The sequence below is a fragment of the Saccoglossus kowalevskii genome, chromosome 12 (assembly GCF_978046115.1).
Source record: "Saccoglossus kowalevskii chromosome 12, keSacKowa6.1, whole genome shotgun sequence".
NCBI classification, from domain to species: Eukaryota; Metazoa; Hemichordata; class Enteropneusta; family Harrimaniidae; genus Saccoglossus; species Saccoglossus kowalevskii.
Genome location: NC_140652.1, coordinates 25,603,568 through 25,629,176, shown reverse-complemented (window position 1 = coordinate 25,629,176; position 25,609 = coordinate 25,603,568). Strand labels below are relative to the sequence as shown.

The 25,609-nt window shown below is 38.4% G+C and overlaps 1 protein-coding gene across 2 annotated transcripts; it reads right to left on the bottom strand.

Annotated features, from left to right (window-relative positions):
* Nucleotides 1-778: 778 nt before the first annotated feature.
* Nucleotides 779-23,789, bottom strand: LOC100373105 (uncharacterized). 2 transcript variants are annotated; one of them, XM_002732330.4, is made up of 4 exons: nucleotides 23,635-23,789; nucleotides 11,668-11,814; nucleotides 4,331-4,421; nucleotides 779-1,872 (listed from the first exon to the last, which is right to left on the bottom strand). In XM_002732330.4, the coding sequence occupies exons 1-4, from the start codon at nucleotides 23,725-23,727 to the stop codon at nucleotides 1,826-1,828; spliced, it is 378 nt and encodes a 125-aa protein (XP_002732376.1). In that variant the 5' UTR covers nucleotides 23,728-23,789; the 3' UTR covers nucleotides 779-1,825. The 2 variants fall into 2 exon arrangements, with proteins under 2 accessions (XP_002732376.1, XP_085362325.1); XM_085506199.1 differs by having other exon boundaries at nucleotides 4,331-4,418.
* Between the last annotated feature and the right edge of the window lie 1,820 nt (nucleotides 23,790-25,609).

Here is a 25,609-nt window from a genome sequence, read left to right as displayed (position 1 = left end):
AACTTAGGAGAGCGTTGTAATATGAAAGTGTCTAAAACGAATGCTTTTATTGAGGGCGCTTCTATCGTATACGATATGTATTAGTTCTCAACCATATACACACAGAGATGACGTTCCAATTTGTTTTGCCATAAAAACAAAGTAGCTTTTTACTGTGCGCATTTGATTCGGAATGGTCAATAATAAATGTTTTAGCTTAGTTATTGGTTACTAGTATGTAATTTGTATATGACTACATGGTATAATATAAAGTTAATTTTACCGGATCAAAAATTGTGTTTGGCGATATAAATCTGATTTGATAAATCTAATTTATCCAAGTTGGTTGTATTTTATAATAACGATTTAAACTTGCTGTTTATTTCTGAGAAACTTGATGACAAAAAGACATATGTCTGTTGTATTTCCATTCATTTTTGTTAGGCGTCACTGCTGCTGTTTATAACTTTTTAGGTTTATAAATAATACTCAACGATTATTTCAGTGTAACAGTTAAAGCGGGGACTCGTCACCTGCGCATGCGTCAAATGGCCATAGCGTGCCATTGTTTACAAACAAGCGTCTACCCATGAGCCTTTGCGTTTTTAGCATGTGTTGTTATCGTCACACATGGGACTTAATTCCCGCGCGTGCGCACGTGACGACCCTTCCGCTTTAATAACAAAACAAATATAGCCCCGGAATTACACGTATCGTGTGGAAATAAATGCGAGGAAGAAATTTCAACGTCTCAAAGCAAAACTCTGCTACACTCGGATAACATAATAACCAACAAATATTGATCAAACGTAGCACTTTATTCAAAATTCACTTTTATCTACATACTCCACTAGAAAGCCTATCACATGATATTATATACGACCTAATAGTACTGATCTACAAACGAGAATTAATGACCAATCATCGGCCATTTCGTCCCACTGGCCGGAAATCTTTACACATGCGCAAAACATTGCTCAATTGCAATGATCAACCGAAGTGCTGCATGATGGGAGCTCCCCGAGAAATAATGTACCTATGTAATATTTGTGTGCTCAGGTTTAAACAAATTATGTTTACTAATCTGAGTACTTAGGTTAATAAAAATAATCTATGTTTACTAATCTGAGTACTTAGGTTAATAAAAATAATCTATGTTTACTAATCTGAGTACTTAGGTTAATAAATGAAATCTATGTTTACTAGTCTGAGTAATTAGGTCCATAACGAAAATCTATGTTTACTAGTCTGAGTACTTAGGTTAATAAAGAAAATCTATGTTTACTAATCTGAGTACTTAGGTCCATAAAGAAAATCTATGTTTACTAGTCTGAGTACTTAGGTTAATAAAGAAAATCTACGTTTACAAATCTGAGTACCTATGTTCACAAATAAAATAAGTGTTTACTAACGTGTGTACCTATGCCAATGATAAAAAAAACAGTGTTTACTGAAGCGTATTCGTGAAAAAAGACATTGTTTACTGACGATTGTCATTGGTTTGTATGTATGACTATGTGCGACACTACTGTGTGTGAAGATCAGGTCAAAGTCCACGCATGCGTGTAGACTACTTGGTGGCGGTGTATACAGAAGCTACATTTGAGAATGACATTGTCAAAAAAGTAAAATGTCAGCTCGCTTTAATAAGAAATTTATTCCAAAACTTAAAATAAAAACAAAACAAAAAAACAGATGAATGCTCATTTTGACCCACATATTTATCATTTTGGACATTCTTCGTCACGACGATTCAATCCACACAATCCCATATATCCCATAATTATGAACAGTGATATTATCTCCGACCAATTACGTCAGTTCCGGCTTCGTCGTGTAAGTTGCTTTAGCAATTAGCCAGCCAACCAGATTTCCAACCACCACATTTTCTGTCTGTAATAATACGAGAAATAAATCAAATAAGCAACAAGTTCTAGCGAAATAGATCGACTTGGGCGCTGACTTTCCCGGAAGTCGTTTCTCGTGCGCGCGCACAATATCTCGCGCAGAGTTCTATTTTTACGAAATATCTCTGCCACCACGCGATCTTATGCTTCTCGTTGATTGGTCGATGCGTCACAGTGGCACTACTTTCAAAGACGCCCATAAAAACATTGCCATGCAGGTGTTAGTTTCTTAAAATCGACGAACGCGTATGCGTTGTTTGTAGTTCATGTCTGCCTGTTTTCAAAATGAGAAGTTTTTTTTTTGTTTTTTTTTTATTTTCCGTAGCACAAACGGAGTGCCAGTAAGACGAGTTAGTCCACAGTCAGCTGGTGCACACGTGATAATAAAATAAATACGATATTTACTATATGGGGGCCGCCATCATATTGAATGACGCATAAAACTAAATAAGAGACAAGTTGTGAAACGCGTTTTTCAGATTCCTACAAATCAGGACAAAAATACCAATCTTTCACGAAAATACGGTCCGTTGTGGTTATATTAAGCCAATCGATAACAAAATTCGGCTGAATTCGTCGTTTTTGTGTGGAAAAATCCCTTGCATACGAACACCTAATTACGCGAAGAACCTAGAACACTAAGCCGGGGTATTTGAAACTAAAAATTGGCATTTCAGCACACCAGCCAATCAGCGACGGCCTAACGCTTAGATGACAATTTCGGTTTCAAATACCCCGGCTTAATGTTCAGCTATCGATAACATATATTCAAACTTGTTTACTGGTAAGAATAAATCACCACGAGAGCCCTCTAATAGCAAACACACTCAAAGATTACGCGTAGTAAAATTCGTGCGGCGTTTCACCATAAAATGGCGGTGTGTAGTGGCAGAGATATTTTCGGTGAGCACGGCGCGCGCATATTGGAAATGGAGTGCAACGTAAACTTGCACGCATGATATTGTCCTTGTAGTTGTACTTGTAGTTGTACCAATCGACGCGACAAAGTAGGATTCCCTTTACCGAATATCGCCAGACTGACATCATATTTGTAATTGACGCCACGACAAAGGTAGGCGTCTTGCTTTCACGATAGAGGGCAGCCAAAGCAGAGTAGAAATATATGTCACTGTTAACCACAACCAGCACAGATATTTGTTAAAATTGTTATATTTTAGATTGCCAAAACGAGGAAATATACTGGTTAACGTTGTTATCGATAGAATAAACCTAAATCTATAATTATCAAGTTTGACGACAACACTAAATTCTCATCATGCATTATAGAGTCCGGGTTATCTAGTTGCCTAACGACCGACTATTGGAAAGTACGCGGGTGGTGGAATTTGAAGAAAAAAAATAAATAATCTGTTCAGAGAAAATTTTGAAAAAAAATAGAGAAACAATAATTTTGTTTGTAGTTTTCCCTGCTCCGAATTTCTACTTTACCATACCCGCTTGAGTTTGGCGTAGACCATATGAAGATTCTGTATTGCAGGTATTCTTGTTTACTTAGACAGTTTACAAAATATAATATTGCAAACATGGTTTCTTTATTCGTGCAAGTTGGACAAATTTTATTTTACATTATCTTGGTATCCGTACGTGCTTTTGTAAGAAGAACATAAATTTAGTCTGTTCAACTTGTGAAAAACTGACCGAACGCGTTCAGTAACCTAGCAACTATGAAGAGCTGCAGGGTGAGTGAATGAAACTACAAATTGAAGCAACGCAAAAGATAAACGTTTCCCCGACAAATCACGAAACACAATATATTTTATTTATTTGACAGCAATGAGATATGAATCTGAGGATTGTGTGCCCTTCTAACCGCTGCTAGCCTGACAAGGTCGCATAAGTTGCGCCATCCAGTCCGCGGTACTCCAAACCGTTAGTGGGTCTGATGCCGTTCGGCCGGCGAGGGCGCCACTCATGGCTACATGTCAGATTAAACCGCTGCGAGAGGCTCAGTAGGCTGATCATTCATTTCAGTTTTCGCCGTCTTAGGAACCGATCTTTTGTAATAATCATGATGGAGGGTGACATAATACACCGAGAGCAAACAAATGTATGCTAGGTGTTACATCAACAAAAAATGTTGGGGAATTCAAGAAAAAGAAAATCAGTGATCCATGATGGTTGACCCGCTTACCGCTACCGGTCACAAAGGATTCGAACCCACGCACCTTCTGATGAGAAGTGTCATCGCATGGTCCGACGTTTCAACATTCAACAATTTTAAACGTTTTTTGCAATTTGTCGATAACAAAGTATCACATGGTCGATAGAAGTTGTCAGCTTGAGCTGTGCCCAACATGTGACCTATTTCCAAGCGTATATAAAAAGTAGAACTTGAAACGTCCTAAAAAAAAACTGTGAGCAATCAAGATCTCTGATTGGTCTGGTTCGGTAGCCAATCAGGTATATAGACTCATAATACTTACTGTTTTTCATTTGACCGCCGATTGATGACAGGAGTTCTTCATAATCTGCTATTAGGGTTCGACACTGCTGTACTCGTTCGAGTAGAGGCTTCTGAAATGAATCACAAACATTTGATGTGTTATAATAGAGTATTCGCAGTCAGTTCAAAGCGAAGGGATCGTAACCTGCGCAAGCGCGGGAATCGGAGTCCCAAGCGTTCATGACGTTGTTGAACGTCCACATTTAGTAACTCGAACTTTAATTAACAGTTAACCGAACTTCAAGTTACGAGCAACAAAGATTTTTTGTATATTAACCGTAATTCGAAGTTCGGTTAACTGATAATTTTATTCGAGATACTAAATTTGAACGTCATTTTTGTAACTCGATGTTTTCGTAACTCGATGTTTTCGTAACTCGATGTTCGTAACTCGAACAGTTCAGCATCTCGCCACATCCCGTGGATTTGCAATTTCAGTTTTTCGGTTACTTGTGGGACGTTAAATGATAAATCATTAAGCGTACCTCTCAAGTTTGACAAGTGTTCAAATTCCGATCATCACAAACGCTCGGCACTTTTGAGACATTAAGAAAATGATTGCTAAAGGCATTATCAATTTCATAATTCTCAGTTAGAAGTTCAAATCCTTAGAATTGTTCGTGTTATTGTTTATTTCCAAAGCAGTATCTACATTATTACCATTTTTCAATTTAACATGCTACTAATTATTTGCCCATAGTATTCTTGATTCAATGAGATTCAACTACACATTCAACCTCGCTGTATAACACGTTTAACGCGTCTCCCAATCAAGGAAGCATGCACAATTGCCATGAAAGTAAACACGTCCATCGACTTGTAATTTAAAGTGAAAGACTTCAATGGACCTCGTTCCGATGTTTCTGTTCTTAACGACTGAAACGAGAGGTGTTCGATCATTATGTTTTCACGTACTTGTGACATCCTAACGCTTCATAACATGAAGGCAAAACATCAACACAAATTACCTCTCCATCAAACAGATAAATGACGGTACAATAATCACAGAAGCTGTCAAAACGGTACCATTTTACAAATGCCATATGCCCCATTGGCACTTAATATTCTTTCCCGGTAGGTGGCGCTCTTCACCGGTAAATTATTACAGATATGTTACCTCGGGGCGGAGCTACGTCACGTTCCACGTAGCTAAGGCGCGCACCACTGTACCACGTATTTCTATGGGCTCTGCGCGCGCTGCTGAGGAACGCGGAACGCCGAGCGAAGAGCCGGGCGAAGAGCTGGTGAAAATTCCAACAGGAACTCAACTTTGAGTTATATGCGTTACACATGCAGGGCTAATCTTGTTACACTGTTCAGGGAAGTCTCAACAACCACCCCGAAGTACCGTTTTCTGAAAGTTTTTGGCCTTTGTTTTCATCGTGATGGTTGCCATGCGGTGAAAATGCCCGGATGTCCGCCCCGAGAATAGTCCACTACTACTGGCAATACAGTTATGGGGGAATCAGAATTGTTAATGCATCTTACAGCGTATCACTTAGTGGGAGTGCAATTATTAATAGACAGCATTTATGTATGCATGTATTCTCAGGGGCGGACATCCGGGCATTTTCACCGCTTGGCAACCATCGCGGTGAAAAGACGAAGGCCGAAAACTCCCAGAAAACGGTACTTGATTGTTGGTGGTTGTTGAGACACCCCTAAACAGTGTAACAAGGTTCCCCCTGCATGTCCAACATATATAAATTTGGTTTCCTGGGATTACTTCAAAGTAATTTCTTAGCTATTTCCACACCAGCTCGCGCAAAGCCCGAAGAAATGCATAGTACAGTGATGCGCGTCTTAGCAACGTGGATCGTGACGTGGATCCGCCCCGAGGATTGTGGTTATTTGAAGACTGTACAAGCTTTCTATCATACTTAAACTGGTCACCAAATTTAACAAGTGTTTCTGCTTCTTACACTGTTGTCGGCGTGAGCATTGGCAAGCCTAAATAGGTTTCGATTGTATACAGCGCCACCAGTGGTTGTTCCATGCGTCAACCCAAGATAACGTCAATGGCGATTGTCACAACCAACCAAAATGTTTGACCTGTTCCATCATTAAAGCTCAGCTGAGGCAGCATTCATTATCAATATTTGAAGGTGCATGAAAAGATGCAGGGGTGAAAAAGTAGGTTTTTCGGGGTCTTGGGAAAACAAATTGAGGGAGCATAAATATATAATTCAAGACTTCAACACAGTCGCACAAATGCTGACAGGACAGTACGTTCTACCCTCGGGGGCGGACCCACGTCACAGACGTTCCACGTTGCTAAGACGCGCACCACTGTACCATGCATTTCTATGGGCTCTGTGCGCGCTGCTGTACTAGAACGCCGTTCGAGCCGGTGAAAATTTGAGAAAACAACACAAACTCAACTTTGAAGTAATCCTGAACAACCAAATTTATATATGTTACACACGTAGGGCTAATCTTGTTACACTGTTCAGGGGAGTCTCAACAACCATCCCCAAGTCCCGTTTTCTGCGAGTTTTTGGCTTTTGTTTTCACCGTGAGGGTTGCCAGGCGGTGAAAATGCCCGGATGTCCGCCCCCGAGGACAGGTACATGTATAATACCAGAGGTACATTACTTGGGGTTTGCAACTCGCATAGTACTGTATGGTGACATCATGTCAAGATCCCATTGAAGTCTCATCTCGTAGATAGCGAGACTGAGGCTACGACCTTCTGACATGATATATATCAATGTTCAAGGTTTGTAATGAAAAAATAAAACTTTTCTTGTCACTATCATAGTGAAAAATGTAATACATCGAAAATGTACAGAAAATATAGTTCTCGTAATCCGTCATATCATGGGCAGCTATTTTGATCCACCTGGACATCCCAGTATCCTAGTTACCTCGGGCATGCGCATTCGCATTTTTCTGAGTTGGAACGCTTATGCGAGAGCGAGATTGTAACGGGATCTTGGTATCATGTCACCGTAGTTGCAAACCCCAAGTAATGTACCTCTGATAATACTCACATTGTTGGTTGTCATGGAAATATCACAACTGTATTAAGGGGGAAAAGGCTGTAAATATTTTGACAAACTTCTCTCCGGAGAAGGATTAGTTTCTGAAAAAACTGAACTCTCGCACTTTGCATCGAATTTTCTGGCATTTTAGGTATAATGAAGAAAGTTTATTGATAACAGTCGATAAAGCGGGAGATTCGATTATGAAATGGTTTATTACGACTACAGACAGATTGATAAATTTAAATGTTAATTTGTATATTTCATAAATAATATTTTTTTTTTATTTTGAGTCGACATATTATAAGGTTATTACGAAGATACCTCAAAGTATGCACGAAGACAGTACAGCGGCAGTATCGACCGACGCGCAGCGGAGGTCGATGCGACATTGTACTGTCTGAGTGCATACTTTGAGGTATCTTCGTAATGACCTTATTATTATACATCTTTTCCTACCAAGGATACATCATGGGAATGCCGAAATCCAAAAAGTTTAGAACAGAATCAGCGAACTTCTTTGTATGGAGTCCGGTCAAATCCTGGTGGCAGCCATGTTTGTTTTTATTATTATAGGACGCTTACGCGCGTAATTATTCCATATTTGGAATTCGCATTTCCTAATATGGTAGTATGAAAATACCCCGTAAAATACCGCAAAATTACGGCACGCTGTAACTTATGGCGTTAATACGGTGACAGATGTATAATAGATGTATATTGATTAGCACGCCTACATGTAGAATATCCATATTCAGTAAAGTTATTGTCATAAAATTGTTCTTTTATTTAATATCGAGTAATCTGATTAAACATTAGAGTAAGTAGAGGCTGAGGTCGTTTTTAAAAAGCGGTGGTCGTGGTTTGTACTACGGTCGTGTTGATATGAATCCGACGTATACAAAGCGTTTAAATTACATCGTTTATTTACATGAGTTTCAAACATGTGTTGTACGGCGGTCTACACGTCGCTGGTAACATTTGCCTGTTTTAGTAAAGTGTATTCTAATAAGACATTTACCGTTCACTGCGAGATCCCGCGTTGGGCGAGATACTAGTATCGAACGTAAAAACTGGACAAACAACGGTCATAGCGATATATAGTGAGATCCGACAGACGCAAAACTATGTTGGTGTATTTTCACGCTTAATAATGTGGTTTACACATTTATGATGGTCAGTTTTGATGGATTAAGATACCTCAACGCCATATTCATCTCTGAAAGATGAGAATTTAGACATTAAACTATAAAAAGGAAAATTTAAGTTTAAAATTAAATCATTCGTTTTTTTGTTTTTGCCGCAGACGCTCGAACCCCGTATTTTACGCATTACGCGAGATCTCGCGGTGAACGGCGATTTGTATGTATAGAGGCAGAGGCAACGTCACCGTCATACATTGGCCGTCGTATATCAAACGTGACCGAAGCATCAACCTACACGTCAGATTTTAATCGGATTAAAAACTAAACTGTTAACAGTTCAGTTAACGAGTAGTGGCCTAGAATAATTCGTCCAATAAATGTACACGTAACATATACGTGCCGTAAACCGCAAGGTGACCAATCACTATTATCGTAACATAAAAGCCCCGTAAATCGTAATGTGACCAATCATTGTCATCGTAACATATACGTGCCGTAAACCGCAAGGTGACCAATCACTATTATCGTAACATAAAAGCCCCGTAAATCGTAATGTGACCAATCATTGTCATCGTAACATATACGTGCCGTAAACCGCAAGGTGACCAATCACTATTATCGTAACATAAAATCCCCGTAAATCGTAATGTGACCAATCATTGTCATCGTAATGTCATGAATTTGTTTTTGCGTATCTGTTAACCGACTTAGTTAACTGATTATTAGCGAATTGCTGTGTTATGTCTGTCATCGTGTAGGCCTATTTGAAGTTTTGGACGGAACTTGGCTCAGTGGTTTGGAACTAATTACAAGATACCGTCGCTATTCTGACATCCGTAGTTATTAATGTAGTGAACGATTAATCAAAAGATATGACGTATTCAGTACTTAGTGTGATTGGCTTTATGATTGAAGGTTACGCCCTAGAGTCTTTTTACTGCATTGTAATTGGTCAGAGTTTTGAAAATGAATAAAGAGAGTTTGAGTTGGTCTTGGCGAATACTCCACGACAGACGCAGTAGAGAGGGAGTGCAGTCCTGGGCAGTCGAAAGTCCGAGAGAGTCCGGGGGCGAGCCTTGAGGCAGTCCAGTCTTGGGCGAGTCTTGGGTCAGCCTTGCGAGAGTCTTGGGGATTTTTTCCCCAGGGCGCTGTGTCTGATAGAGTGCTCGATTGACCGACTAAGACGAAAGCTGAAACGTATTTCGTTGTGTGCGCCTTATTTGACTGTAAAGTTAAAGTGACTTTCCCGATCCCGTACCTCAAGGGGACGAGATAGAGAGACGAGACGAGTTTTCCCCCTGACAAGTGTGGAGAACCCCAGAGAAAAGAGATTTCCCCCTGATAGTAACATATACGTGCCGTAAACCGCAAGGTGACCAATCACTATTATCTAACAACACTTTATTTATCTTGCCACTAATTGAAATATAAAATAATGTATGTTGAAATTGACTTGTATTTATAATTAACGGAAACAAAATCCTCGGAAAGGGGCCATGATATGATTATTTTTATTTGAGAATGTTATTTGGGCGAATATAATGCGTTTTTTGAACTTTGGGTGTAATTTTGTAAAGTTGCTCCACACCGTTCATGGTACAATACTTTTGATTGGTTCCCTAAAAAGTAGGTGACGCGAGAGGAAATAAAAGCCCCTCTTTGTCTCAACGCTGTCCAAATGATAACTCATTGCTTTATGCACTGTATTTTCTCTGAAACGAATTTTAAATTGCCTGGGATATCCCTGGGCAACGGACCCTTGTGTCATATAAACCTAATGAGTGAATGGAAGACATAGATCAACCCCGAACCTCAAATATTAGCAACTGAAAAATAACCGAAATACAGAGAAAAATGGCAGGTGCATTCCCCCTTGGTAGCATGTAACGTTATGTTGAAGGGCCGTGATCGTCACACCGCGTCATCATGTTCGATATTGGATTCGTAGCGACGTACACAACGCGTGTAAAATACATTGTTTGGTCACATCACAGTCCCTCTATCCCGATATAGGAACTGTGGTTACATGTAAATCAAACCACACACTTCGCGACCGTGACGACAACCGTCCTTCAAGTTCGGGCGGATTTAGTGGCGCGCCCCAAACACGCGTCACACGACTGGATGCAATGCGGCAATGGTGTTACTAGAAGTGTTCGACCAGAAAACCATAACCCCGCGCCTGTCGCTACATTTTAGTCTGTTGAATGTCCTTCTGGTCTAATGCTTTTTTTTTTTAACTAAAATGATTTATTGTAATGCGTTTGTGAAATGCCGAGGGCCGTAATGGCGGCATTTGATTAAATCATTTTATTTAAAACCAGTAATTGTCGACAGTCCACATACAGTTATGAATCTCTCAGTACGAATTGAAACTCTTCATCAAATCGATTAGTACGACATGTCAGTTCCGATTTCCCGCGAATGAGTCTCAGATTACGTCATAAGTAATTTGAACTATGTATTAAACCATTGACGGATATCCTGTAAGCGTTAGGAGCACCATCAATTACAGACGTGATACATTGCAGGTCGCCTCGAGTGGCAGGTGTATTCATATGTATTCAACAAAGATTAAAGAATGCAATACAGGGTGATATACGATGACGATCTAATTCCAGGAGATAGTCACGTCTGTGCCCAGGAATTGAGCTTGCGTAGACCAAAAGAATGATAAAATTCCACGGACGACAAAACGCGCAATAGAGCCTGTGCAAATAATCAAATATACGGGTAAATAAACAACCCTCCTCATGTAGTCAATCTCATGTGATTTTGTCTGTGATTTTAAAGCGGGAGGGTCGTCACCTGCGCACGCACGGGAATTGAGTCCCAAGCGATGGCAACACACTGAGGTGTTGGGGGACTGTGCAACACACGCTAAAAATGCAAAGGCCCATGAGTAGACGCTTGTTTGTAAACAATGAATCGCTATGGCCATCTGACGTATGCACATGCGATGACTTCTTCGCTTTAATTTTTCTATACCCAGTTTAAATAATAGACCACTCTCAATTTGCACCGAATTCCACTGACACGAACCAACAGAAACACTAAACACGTGAGGGATTTCATCTGGCACAGATCTATAAAATCCATAACATTTAACTGATATTGTGAAAAACAGTATTTCAGCGCTTTTATGAAATGCTAAAGAATTGGAAATCAATTGGTAATAGACGACTTACATGTAAGGCACTGAAAAATTGTTGTGCATCGTCTTCAGCGTCACTGCGCTTGCGTCCCGATCCTTTATTTGACGCGGTATTTGAGCCCATTCCAGGTACGACCCATTTGTATCTTTTTTCCTGCATCATTTCGTCGTCCGCTGCATTCTAAAAATATAAACAAAATGATACATATTACATTTAACACATAAAAAATATTTCACCGATTCCATAATATATATGAGTCGTGATCAATACATGAGAATATTGGGAAATACAAATTATACAGAGATGTTGAATCGTTCGAGTTACGAACATCGAGTTACGAACATCGAGTTACGAACATCGAGTTACGAACATCGAGTTACGAACATCGAGTTACGACGGAAAACATCGAGTTACCAAAATGACCACGCCCATATTTTAGAAACCACGTCCACTTTTGCAAAACCACGCTCAAATTATAACTCGATGTTCAATTAACAGTTAACATTGTTGTTTAACGTTAACATTTAGTAAGTAACAGTTAACTGAACTTCGAGTTACGGGCAACATATATTTTTTTATTTTGTTTAACTTTTCATGTTTTCCATAACTCGAAATTCGTTAATTAACAATCGAGCTACTAAGTTTGAACATTAAACAAAACAAAAATATATATTGCTTGTAACTCAATGGTTGGTTAACTGATAATTTAACATTGAGTTACAATTTGGACGAGGTCTCGCAAAAGTGGGCGTGGTTTATAACATATGGGTGTGGTTATTTTTGTAACTCGATGTGTTCGTAACTCGATGCTCGTAACTCGAACGAATCATCATCTCATTAAATATAACTAGTTGCGCCACATCGATTCTTTGTGTGTTAGTGACGCGTCATATTGGCTTTCCCAGCCGATGGCATACAGCTTATCGTGCAATTTGTTTTTTTCATCCAAACTTGTTTTTGAATTGAATTATTTCATGTGACATTTTCATTAAACCCCGAAGGTGTCTTGAAATACCAACATTGGTAAAATTCTCTCCGTCATTTGTTCATTCGAAAAGAATCAATCCCACGATCTCAATAAAAATCGACCACTCTCTTATAAATAAATCACTTATTAAATTCAACATTGCAGCAAATTTAAATAAGTTAAAACCTTATTTTCATTTGTTGTGGTCTCGTGCGACTATTTTTCAGATCAAGACTCAGTCACATGACCCATGAATGCGAGACGTGATAGTATCTTCGCTAAAGGCAACACACTACAATCAGAATCATAGAGTCCCTTCTATTTTGAAAATTTTGAATCAACTTCAATTTTTGGATTTGGTAAAATTTCGACGTTTTACGTCGGAGATTAACCCAAAACAGGCACCATTATATTTGAAAGCTCCAATCGATCGTCCACAATCATACGAGTCAACTCAGTCACAGCACGTGTGTTCATAATACGGCTTTAGGCGGTAATTAGTCTGTGATTTCTATGCTTGGAGAAAAAACATCAAGTTTTCAAAATGACATGCGACTGCATACCACTGGGGGATGTGTGTGATATTCAATTTATTGTTATTTATTTATTTGTTTGTTTGTTTATTTTTTTCAGTGACAGCGCTTTAAATTTTAATGCCTACATAATGTGCAAAATGTCAGTAGTTAACACAGACACAACAAATAAAACTATATCCATGGCGCGGGAAAAGAAAGAAATGATCCTGTCGCTCCCAGCGCACGTGCATGAAGACAGTCAAGAATAATTACGCCATTATTCCTTATATACAACACTGATCGTATGTCCAACCCTGTGGAAGTCACGTGAAAATACTATCGCGACCACAAACCCATTCTATTGATTTTGATAAATATTTACAAATAATATTTTATCTTACAGTTCAAACTAAAACTAGTTTCTACACGGCTTTGACCGATTAAAGAACATTTTCAAATGACGTAATTTCCGGCGTCATTGCGAACTGTCGAGATTTAGCTGCCATTGAAATTCACAAAATAAATATAAAAATCAAAGGAATGGGTTTGTGGTCGCGATAGTATGACTCAGTCAAACGATTAGCTATTCAACAACTTGACTCTACTTGAGGGATCGCGTCATTTCCGGTCAGGGTCGCTTCAGAACTCCCCATACACAGACAGACGTGGGAAACAAAATGTGATACACTGTAGCATTTAACAATAGTCGATGACGTACGTAGCTATAGTCTTACAACATGATTACTAGTAAGTCAATACATTTGAAGTAAAATATCAATATTGTATAAGGGTATGTAAGAACTGAAAACGTCAAGCAATTTAAGTTGTTCAATATTTGCTCTCAATGTATCGGTTAAATCTGTCCCGTGACAGTCGGTGTATCGTTACCAGATCAAATAAGTCATTTGGTTCTAATTCTCCTAAAACTAATTACAGTTCGGTAGATTTTTTGAATAAGGTCGGGTTCTGGGTATAGAATTTAGAATTCAATAAATAGCTACCGTGACAGAGCGTGACATAGAAACCAATAGATAATATGATAGAACATGACAACGTCAAATCTCTCAAATGGAAATGACGGATTACTTATAAGTGGCTAGTTGATTTGATTTGTAATATATCCGAACTTCGGAGTTGATGTTCTGTTCACGTTTATGTGGATTATTTTGTTGTTATAAAAAGGAACAATTTACGTGTTAGCATTATTGACCGTCTCATCTCAACTGCCAGTGTTTAGGATCAAACAGAAGAAACAGAACAACAAACTAAAAATAACGTCGGGGGGCTGTGTGCCTGATTTTGTAAAAGTCAAAATGGTACCCGCAAACTTATCAAGTTGAGTCAGCTTGTTGACTGTTAGGGGGAACGCGGTCTTCAATAAAATGGGTGTTCGGGCCCCTGATTTCTTTCGTATTTACATTTACCAGGTTTATAAAATACGAATTTTATTTTACTCAATGACAAATTCTATAACTATAGTAAAATATTTGTTAAAATCACTGTATAAATGTATGATATTCTGTTACGTCAATAACGTGTATAACAAACTGAAACTAGTTACGTATGAGCAAATCTTTGCGCGTTAATGGCGCGCCGTATCGACTTAGAGGGCGCACTGATCCTCACGCTTTGACCCTTATCCTGCCAGTCGAACCAGCCCATGGTTTCACGATGTGGTGACTAATTCAACAAAAAGTATATTAGTTATAGAATGTTGATTAGTAGACAATTAATCTAAGCTACTGTTCTGGTAATTGAACAAGATGTATTTAATAAATTCGCAAAGAATGAATACCATTCCCTTCATTTTTATATATTTCACAATTCAAAAGAGAGGTTTATAAGTTGAAATAACATTCCTGGAATATTTTCAAATGACGTCATTGTGCTAGTTGATAGGCTGGTTCGGTTCAACTGCCATTGAAATTTATAAATGTTCATAAAAAATCAAGGGAATTGGCTAGTGGTCCCCAAAGTAGAATATGTTAGAGTATGTAATTGTCGTGGATTCGTTGTTCCATTACGATGACAGATTGTCTCGCATCCATTTATTCGAACGCAAGTGTTCAGAGTAGGCGTAATTTTAATCGTTATCCCTAATTGTTTCAACGAAACTCATGCACGTATGCTGATGATCTTTGATCTCTGCTAATGTGTTCTTGCCTGCCGACAAAAAGATTCAGTATGAAGACATATGGCTATCATTACGAATAACTGCATTAAATGGACGACACCTGTCTTCCACGCAGCGCCGCACCCCTACTGAACATGGCCGAGAGCAAGGAAATAAGGATCGTGTAAATGTTTAAAGCAGGGGGAGGGGAGTCGTCACCTGCGCATGCGTCAGATTGCCATAGCGTGTCATTGCTTTCAAACAAGCGTCTACCCATGAGCCTTTGCGTTTTAGTGTGTGTTGTTATCGTCGCTTGAGACTCAATTCCCGCGACTCTTCCGCTTTAACTTCATAGAATCAAATGCCTCGAGATAAATGTCTTACACATACTAATTTATACTTTGTGGTAGTAGTGGGCGAAGATGCATACTGTTAAAGCGGGAGGGTCGTCACCTGCGCACGCGCGGGAATTGAGTTCCAAGGGACGATAACAACACACGCTATGAACGCAAAGGCTCATGGGTATACCCTTGTTTGTAAACAATGACGTGCTATGGCAGTCTGACGCATGCGCAGGTGACGACTCCCCTGCTATGATGTATTAGATTGGAATGTCGCATCCTTTGTTTTTTTTTCTATTTTGTTTGAGTCAAAATTCTGAACAGCGCCCAAGTTAATTCAAATTATTACTTGAAGCTACATGCATTAAAATGGAAAAATCAACTCGCTGCAATTTTACAAAACTTTGGCCAATACTTTTTCGAAATGTTGTCAATTTATTATACGAAAAAAAAATGGGTAAAAGTTTGATCAAAAATGTTGCCAACAAAACGTTTGAAAAAAAAAATACTTTATAAATATTATATATTTTATTTTGTTCAACAAGACACTTCGCGATGAGCGTCTTTTGCGGTCAGTAATATTTACGAACAATTTTGTTCACTATTGGCGATCCGTTCTGCTAGGATTGCCCTTAAAATCAATTTTGTGTTTCTGTGTGTGTGGTTTCCGGGGATTCACGTATTAATTCTTCTGTGATTGTTTTGGCTTGGCCTATTTCCCTCAAACTTGGCAGGCAGGTCACACCATCACCCTAGTTATTAGGTAAAATCTGAAGAAAAAAATTTGCCTGTCGTTGCCATAGTAACAGCCAAAAAAACTGGATAGCTTCGTGCCAAATCAATCTCCTCCTACAAATTTAGGATAAAACTCCTCAGACACAGCTCATTCAACTCAGCTTGAGTATGGGCACTAAGTTACTATTTGAATTTTTGATATCTGTTTTCATTACCGACAAATTTGACTCTTCTGTGATTTTTTGGCTGGGCCGTTTGGTAGAAACTTGGCGGGCAAATCACACCTTCACTCTAGTTAGGTTGTAAGATCTGAAAACAAATTCTGGCCCACCGTTTCTATGGCAACAGCCAAAAAACTGATTTGTTTTAATACCTTCGCGCCAAATGTGTCTCACCCTACAGTTTTAGGATTAAGTAGCTAATCCTACTCAGCTTGAGTGTGGGCATAAATTTAATGGTTGTTTTATTCTATTTTCATTACCGAGAAACTTGACCTCAAAGTTGGGGTAACTTTTCACCAGCGGCTTTTAACTGCTCTGTGGGTTTTTTGGCTTGGCTGATTTTGTTCATACTTGACAGTCAGGTCGTACTGTCACTAATTGAAAAAAAAAATCTCGCTCACCGCTGCCATAGCAACAGCCAAAAACTGATTATTGAATACTTTGGCCACAAATTTATTACCTCCTACCAGTCTTTATATTATTATAAATAGCAGTGTTTATATGATCATGTTTTTTTTTTTTATTTTGGCTACGTTGCGCCCGATTTCCTGCACGAGCAGTTGTGACCTCACTTGATTTCAACAACAGCCGTGGGTTTTTATATAAAAGAGACATCACACTAAAGACCCGGATGTGTGACGTCAGTATAAGAGGAAAAACAAGGTGGGAATAATATTAGCAACGGTGGTTGTTAACAACAACCGTAACCAGTTACCATGGAATGAGGTCCTCTATGGCGGTTTTTTTCTTGGCACGCTGCCAAGGTTTATGATGCAGTAAGAAATAAACACCACGGAGCGCGCACGCACGCAACGCGTGATACTTGGAATTACCCAATGACGCACACTCTATTTTTATACCCGCGCGACGTTCGATCGCGCGAGGAATAGAAGGATTTGAAGTTGTTTGTCAGTTACTCGCCGGATTTCATAGAGGCAAGAGGTAAGAATCTACGCTCGTCACATACAACGCAAACAACGACTACAATATGTCATACAACAAATTCATGAAGGCTAGAGGATATATGAAGAAGCCAGAAGTAACCAACGAACAAGTACAACAGTACCAGAAGACTTGGTTACAACCGAGAACCGGTACGGAATCCAAGACGAAATATGTGATTTTTTATCACGAAATTCCGTGTAGTTCCTGAGAAGACGGATATAGGAATGGACTGACTTAAAACAATATAAAAAGGCCAAAGATGAAATCGATGAAATATGTAAGGAACATGATATCCAGTATGCCAATCCTAAAATCCCTACTTCTGTGGCAGATAGAATATTTGTTGAAAGAATACAAAAAATACCTAACTGGAAATCATATATAATGGGGTTCTCTATACAAATGAAACAATTAATTGATACATATGTAGTAGATACTGATAAAGTTATGCGAGACCCTTATTTCGATAAACAACAAATGGCAAAAAAATATAGTATTGCTAAAAACAGAGAAGCAACTACATATGACAACCCGGAATATGACAAAACAATATCACCTAAGAATGGCTGGAAGAGTAATGGAAATTATTAAAGAAGACCAACACAATGAAAGATATTTCGGAACGGGGGTATACCAAAAACATGCTAGATATCGTATAGCTCAAGAATTAAGTCGAAAAAGAGATTACGATCCAAATTGGACAGTCGAAAACACAAAAGAATACAAAAAATTTAGATTTGGCGAAATACAAGATTATGAAAAATATCAAATTGATGACAATAAATATCTAAGAGGACAAGATTTCAACAAAAATAACGAATTCCACGTCATGGATGACATGAAACATAATAAAAAAAAAATACAAATACAACACTCCAAAACAACAGAATGCCTAAGGTGAAGAAACACGTCAAGAAGAAGACCAAAGACAAGAAGAAGAAGACAACAACCACCAAGAAGAAGAAATGCCGCCAAGTAAAAGGCTAAGAGGACCAGACGAAGAACCGATGCAAGAAGATGCGACTGCGGATGAAAACCCATCTGCAATTGGCACTGAAGGAGTTGGCTGGTATGAAATACCGATGTTTGCTAACAATGGACCAGGAGACAAACCCACAGAACTAACATTTGCAAATACATTTCCAATATACATCGACAGACAGGTTGCTAAAATACCATATTTAACTTCTAGAGCAGGAAACGACATAGGTACTGGTGAAACACTATACATGATCATGATCACCGGCGCCAACATTGTTACACTCTATCAACGTAATCCCAACGCAACTTTGAACTATGAATGAACTGTAAATGCTGCCTGCAATCTAGAAAATACTATCGCAAAACGGTTGGAAATAATAAATTTAACAGCAGAATACGTCCTAGCAATAAAATAAAGTGACTTCTATGGACTGAACGTTTTTTTGCGAACTTTGTATACGGGCCCGGTTTTAGATATAAAACGACGTTGGCTGCACGTTCATGTCCTACCACAGGGAGCCTAGGGACTATAATCAACTGTAGTACGCAGTCTCTATGAGCGGGAGGGGGGGTATCAGCTGGTATCTAGTGTAAGAAATAGACAGCTCACATTTTTTAAACTCGAAAAAACACGAAAAGAATGAAAAATAAAATTTCAAAAAAATACCAGGTTGAAGAATATTAGTTGCTCCTTCAAATTTCGCCAAAGCCTTACCTACATTTTACCGATAACTGCAGAATAAATCAAGAAAACTACACAAATTGACTCCATTTAGGAATTCCTAACGGTTTGCCCGAACGCACGGCACAGTCGAAGGCGTGGCCTGTTCAGCAGAGGTCACGGCTCAGTTAGCCTTGCTCAACTGGTTCGTAACCAGTCTTGTGATTGGCTGGAGCCTTCATCCACTGTCTATTTCTTACACTAGATACCAGCCAATACTCCCCCCGCCCGCCCGCTCATAGGGAGTGCGTACAGTTGATCATAGTTCCTGGGCTACCATGGCAACAGCCGAAAACATGATACTTGTTTTTGAGCGGAGCGAATACCAACCAGCCTATTGGCTTGTTTTATAAACTGGCTTGGTAATTCCCACCACCAATTAGACCATGTCACAGCATTTCAAGTACTTTTCCAAATAATCCAAAATTACTCTATAGTTTTGTTTACTTTACATTTGTACTATGATTACATTTTAAGTTTTGATAATTTTATGGATACATGTACACTCACAAAATAAGGGAATTTAGTATATAGCCTTGACAAAAAAAGCATAATTTTTCTTGTCCTAATATTGCATTTTTTTTTCTATCTGTGTAACTTCATGTGGATATCCTGATGAGATTTAAAGTTCAGTTCAACAACTAACGGTTTTGCAATATTAGAGGCTGTGAACTTGTCGATGGAGGCTGCAAATTAATAAATATTGTATTCACTGACATTTATTTTGTATTTACATTTTCAATGAGTTCCACAGTATCTTTTTCTTACTGGTACGACAACAGTGACTGTGTAGTGTTTTTGTTTTGTCGATTGTTGTCAGTTGTTTGTTTTGTGTTCTTGGAATTTTGTACAAAAATCAACAACGGTTAGATAGATATGTTATTTCCATTATGCAGTATATTGTAAACAGTACTTGTATATTTTGTTATCCAGCATAAATGTCAGATTGTTCGGAAGTATGAAATTGTAATGTAAATTTCGTTCATTAATGTTGTAAGATGGCGCTTTTTCCGGGGCCCTCATAGTCCCACTGGCATGTTGACTATGTTCCGGCCCGTTTACTTACTTGTTGTCAGTGTCTGAGTGGTATATACAAAATACGACCAAGTGAACGTCAGAATATTAAAAAAACAGAAACCTAAAAATCAGTTGCCCATGCCAAGAGAGCAACAGAACCAAAACAATCTGTCAGCCGTCGCCGTCCACAGCAGCGATATGATTTTACACATCGAAATTGAGAATCGCAGGTGTAGACAATATGCATAGAAATTAACACTAAATACATTTATCCCAGCCAGCAATCGAATCATCAATCTTCATGAGTGACGTAACTAGCATTTCCATCTATTTGCTTCTATTCCCATTATCCTAAAACGCTCAAGTGAATGTTGTCAAATTCGCGCGTGTGCGTATTTTCGTACAGTGGCGTACAGTGGCGTAAACATTGCATTACATCAAAGACGCGCTGAACAGAAAGTCAATTCTGGGCTAGTACCATTGTCAAATTCTGGGGAGTAGAGGACTATTTATACGAGACGTTACAATAAGAAACTATTAAAATTGTTCGATTTGCATATCAAAATTCTTTATTGGAACAGAGCATGTTCTATATTCACCAAACAACAAAGTTATTATGTTTCTAGATACACAACAGCCTCGAAACAATAGAAACCGTCCGATCCGAGCGACCTGCGTTCTTAAAAATCGAGTCTTATCGCCCTTGCGTTTCAGAGCAAAAAAACGTTGAGGCCAAAAACGACCGATTTTCGCCCAATCTTCTATAAATTTTTCATAATTTAGCTAATTCAGTCCAGCGGTTAGATAGAGTATTTATTAGAGACGCCAAGAGAATCAAAATTTGGGACGTGAATCGCTCCGGCGACGAAAAATCTGCGAAAATAGCCAAGGGGGTGAGGGACTGCATTTCAAAAACATATTTTATATATAGGGTATATAACAACAAGTAACAATGGAATCCCCGCCAAATTAATGATTCTACTTTCATGTACAATCAAAATTTTATGAATATTATTAACATAATAGACATTGTCTCCGAATGATTTTTTGAAATTAGTACGGATGTTACTGATAAAATCTGCCTAACTTTGATATAAGACTATATTGCTATTCCAAATCAAAGTGTGGGATAGTTTCGACCGAATCGAACCGTGATCAAACACAAATCCATGCCAAAGCGCGCGTACTCATGCTTACCTGACATCAATATCCCACAATGCACTAGCATTTGAAATTGCGATATGGTCTATGAATTTGTGTCTTTCGTTTGAGTACAAATGTAGTGAAAATAGACAAATTTAAACGAATTTCCGATTTTAGGGGTAATATACCATTGCATCATGGTTCAGTATCGCAATACATCTTTGCCCGAGTACTCCAATCAGCAGTTGTTTTAGAACGAGAGCACGGATACTCTGCTTTTACAAGTAGATTGATTGGTTCTCTGATGCGTGCTGATTGGCGGATTTAAAAAGTGCCACAAAAGGGTCGAGCTTTTACGACAATGGACACTCGCAAATAACATATCCTTCGGATGTTGTGATACACGTTGCTTAATACGTAAGATTGGGTTTCCCGGCAATTCACGAAACTGTGTGCTTTTTCCGTTTGTCTACAGTTTACGTAAATCGAGCAATTACAGCAAACGAATGTATATTTACATTGTATTAGTCACGACATGTGGTACAGGGAAATCGAGAACCTCTGACTCGTCGATGTCATGTAATCAGGGTCAGCAGAATCATACCGAAACTCCGCCATATTTAATAAGACATTCAAGTTGATTGGAACTATTTAATCATAGTTTACGTTCAAAAAATACAACAATTATCTGAGAAAACTCTTGAGAAATCTAGTCATTTTATTTTATGTTCTCGAGAACGAATATTCATTTTAAACCCCACTGGATTGAAAATGCTGTAATTTTGCTTATAATTGTTAAACGTTGTGACGCTTGTTTCTATAATGTAAGCATGGGCATGCGCAGTACCATATACTAGTTCGTTCGAATGTTAAGGCCCAACAGTACTAGTGCAGCGCGCGTTCGAATTCCCTATAAGTAAGCAACGTATATTGCACGCGATGGCGTGACGCAGTGTGATGACTGGGCGCTTTGAATTTGTTTCTAGAAGAATCTGCATTAATGATCAGTAAACAGTTTGTCAAAATGTGTAATTTTAAATATTCTGGAATATTTTCCACGGTTACTTTGGATCAACATTTCTAACGCTCTCATCGCGAAGTAAAAAAACATTCAGAGAAATAGTAAGTTATTTTGTTTTCCCCGGTGACAGTTTAGTTAAACTGAAACAAAATTGAATAAAAAAATACAGTGATGGATTGGGTGTAACAAATTGAGTAGAAAGTGTCCAATTTTTCGATTCATTTACATTTTACTGTTAGCCTGAGCATCATATTACGTAATTGGTTACATTGAAGAACGCAAAAAATGATATATTGTGACGAATAGAGTGCTTATTTGGTCAAAAAAATATTGATGAACGGTTTTCTGTACGACTTTTAATAAAATGATGAATTGAATTCCCAGTATAGAACATGTTCTCGAATGTGAAATTTCTTTTGGAAAATTGTAATTTCAGATGTTCATAGAAAACAGAATCGGATTCGTCATAAATGTGAGTGTAAGCCTGAGGTAATTATGTCCCATGTTTTGCACCTCGGCTCCAATGCGGTCATTAAAATCCGACAGATGTATTTTATTAAACTTATCGCCGTAACCTATGTAATATAATTATTTTCGTTGAATACACAAGTTGTTGGTCTAATCTCGCGTGCAAGTAATTGGTTAAAATATTATTATTTTCAAATAGTATAATTTATGATCATGCATTTTTGTTGTATTTCCGGCGGTAAGTGTAATACGGCACTGCGCGTCATGATGTTACCCCATATGAACGGCATTATTTATTATGAAAAATGGTGATGCAACGTATTTTTCTAAAAATTATTTGTTAATTTTTGACCAAATCTACATAATTATTCATTGCCTACTAATCAAAATTGTTTAAAAAAAAGGTTTATTCATTTCAAGTTGGTGAAAGTGCACTAGAGTTGACTTTGACGTTCGGCGTTTTTTGCACAGTGTACTGCCAGCTTCACCAACGATGAAATGCGATATTTTACCATCTCACACTGTGACCCCCCGCCCCACCAAAAAAAAAAGCATAGGCTACAATTATTCTGGTTACAAATAATGCGAAAAATTTACCTTGCTAAAATGCACGTGGATATACAGGTTGTGCGGAAGAATAAACTCGCTTACTTAATGTAAAACTTTAAAGAAGAAGACAACAACAAATTCAAACTAAATGTTCATTCTACCATCTATGTTTACGTGAACGGATATACGTAGTAAACAAATTTCTTCCTGTATTTTTGAAACGTTTACCTGTTTTAGGCGGGAAAAAGTGACAATATACTTACTCCAAAGACAGCTTCGTCGTCTGCGTTAACCAGGTCTCTTAGTACAAACAGCAGTAGAATCATGAACACCAATGGTAACAAGTAGAGCTTCATTGTGTAGAAAGAATCTTAGCAGCGCTCGAGTGAGAAATGATACTTGCAGACACTCCGATCAAATGAAAGAGTGAGCGAACAACTCCGCCTCAAGTAGTAGCAACAGATGCGTCAACTGCGCATGAGCAGGGCGGTCCTTTCTGTGACCAATATCCGGCTATCGACAAGAGGAAATGTGTCGATAGCATTCAGTGAAACGTCTTGTGGGACGAATAAATGTTTAATAACAATTCATTTTTATGTAGGAACGGGAAATCGTTAGCTACCGAAACTAAATCGATATAATTCTTCACTCTCTTCTAATTTTAGCCGTGTTGGCGCTAAAAGAAGAAACTTGATACAATTAATCGAATCGGGTAAGAAATTATAATTATATGCTATTTATTGCTATTGTTGGCCATTTTAAATTTGATAACCAGCAAAAAAATTTAAAAACTGTTTCTGACATGTCAAATTGAGCAACGTTTTATTTTTATATTGATAATACAGGTTCAAATTCATATCCTTGCCGGTTGGGTGAACCATATGGATTTTCACATTTTTTTCACATTTTTTTTTTCAGTATTGCATGTATTGGATTTCAATAGCATACAGAGAAAATGGAATAACGCTACAATTTGGAAATTAAACTATGCCCATAACTTTAATTATGAACGTAAGTGTGAAGGTCTTCAATGTATCTCTTAATTCGTTTCTCTTAATAAATGCGCATGCGGATATTCTGTTCTCTGATTGGTTCTTGGTTCCTACCACGCGCGCTTACGTAGTTCGCTCATCAGCCTCGCTATTGTGACAAGTATTGGCCACGATCTGGTATGGTATACTGCTCTGGTATGGTATACTGCTCTGGTACACAGGCGTTCAAACACGCTCGAACATAAATAAACTTTGGTTATTTTTTATTTATCTTTTGTATTTTAGCAGCCATATAAAAATGGCTGCTATGTAAATTTACGAGTTGGGTGAGACTCATCACCCGGGATCGTGCACATGCGCAGTTATGACACCACATCCTTTAATAAGTTACATATACATAAAATCTTGCACACGGTTACATTAGCTTCAGTAATCTATTATGTAACATGCTATGTTCTCTATGCGTGGTACATACTATTTTGTTTGATACATTTCTTATGTACATTTCCATAGCCCACTGCTGAAAGTCGACGACTGACGAATGCGGCGCTGGCTGCTCGTCTAACTCTTTACTTTATATGCGACACAGGGAAGTATGAAGAATCGGACTCCCTCCTGTGAACTCAGTATTTTGTCGATAATTACTTCCCACTGACTTTACGCGATACTGGGATGACTCCATATATAATAGGCCATTTCCATGTAGGTTACGCTTTCTTACAACACATCAACGGAAGACGGCCATTACTTGATCTTACGAGTCATGTGGATTGAAATTAAATAAATCTAGGGTTTTTGAATAAGCGAAGGGGGTAAATGAAGACTTTTAATTCCCGTGAACCAATCTGATATTTTACGACAGTTATTCCACTCAAATCGGATCAGAATAATTTTACCTACTTTTATCATTATGTTTAGGGGTCAGGTCTTCAAAAATATTTCTAGGTCTCGAACAGGTTCACAAATGAGTGTAATGATATTTTAATGACATCATCTAAGATCTTACGCGATAGTTGGGTGGCTAATTCAAGTCAATTCCGTCGCTATAATTGGACCAATTTCACCGGCTTTCCCAGGCCATCCATTTTCGGTCAATGCTTAGAACCATGCCGCGATGCCAGCTGTTATGTCACACTGTAAAAAAGCGTTCTATATTTTGTCGAAGTTCGCAAAAAAGGGAGGGAGGTCAAATAGTAGTTCGTGTCGTTGGTAACTTGGTAAAAAATATGTCGAAGTTTTTGAGTAG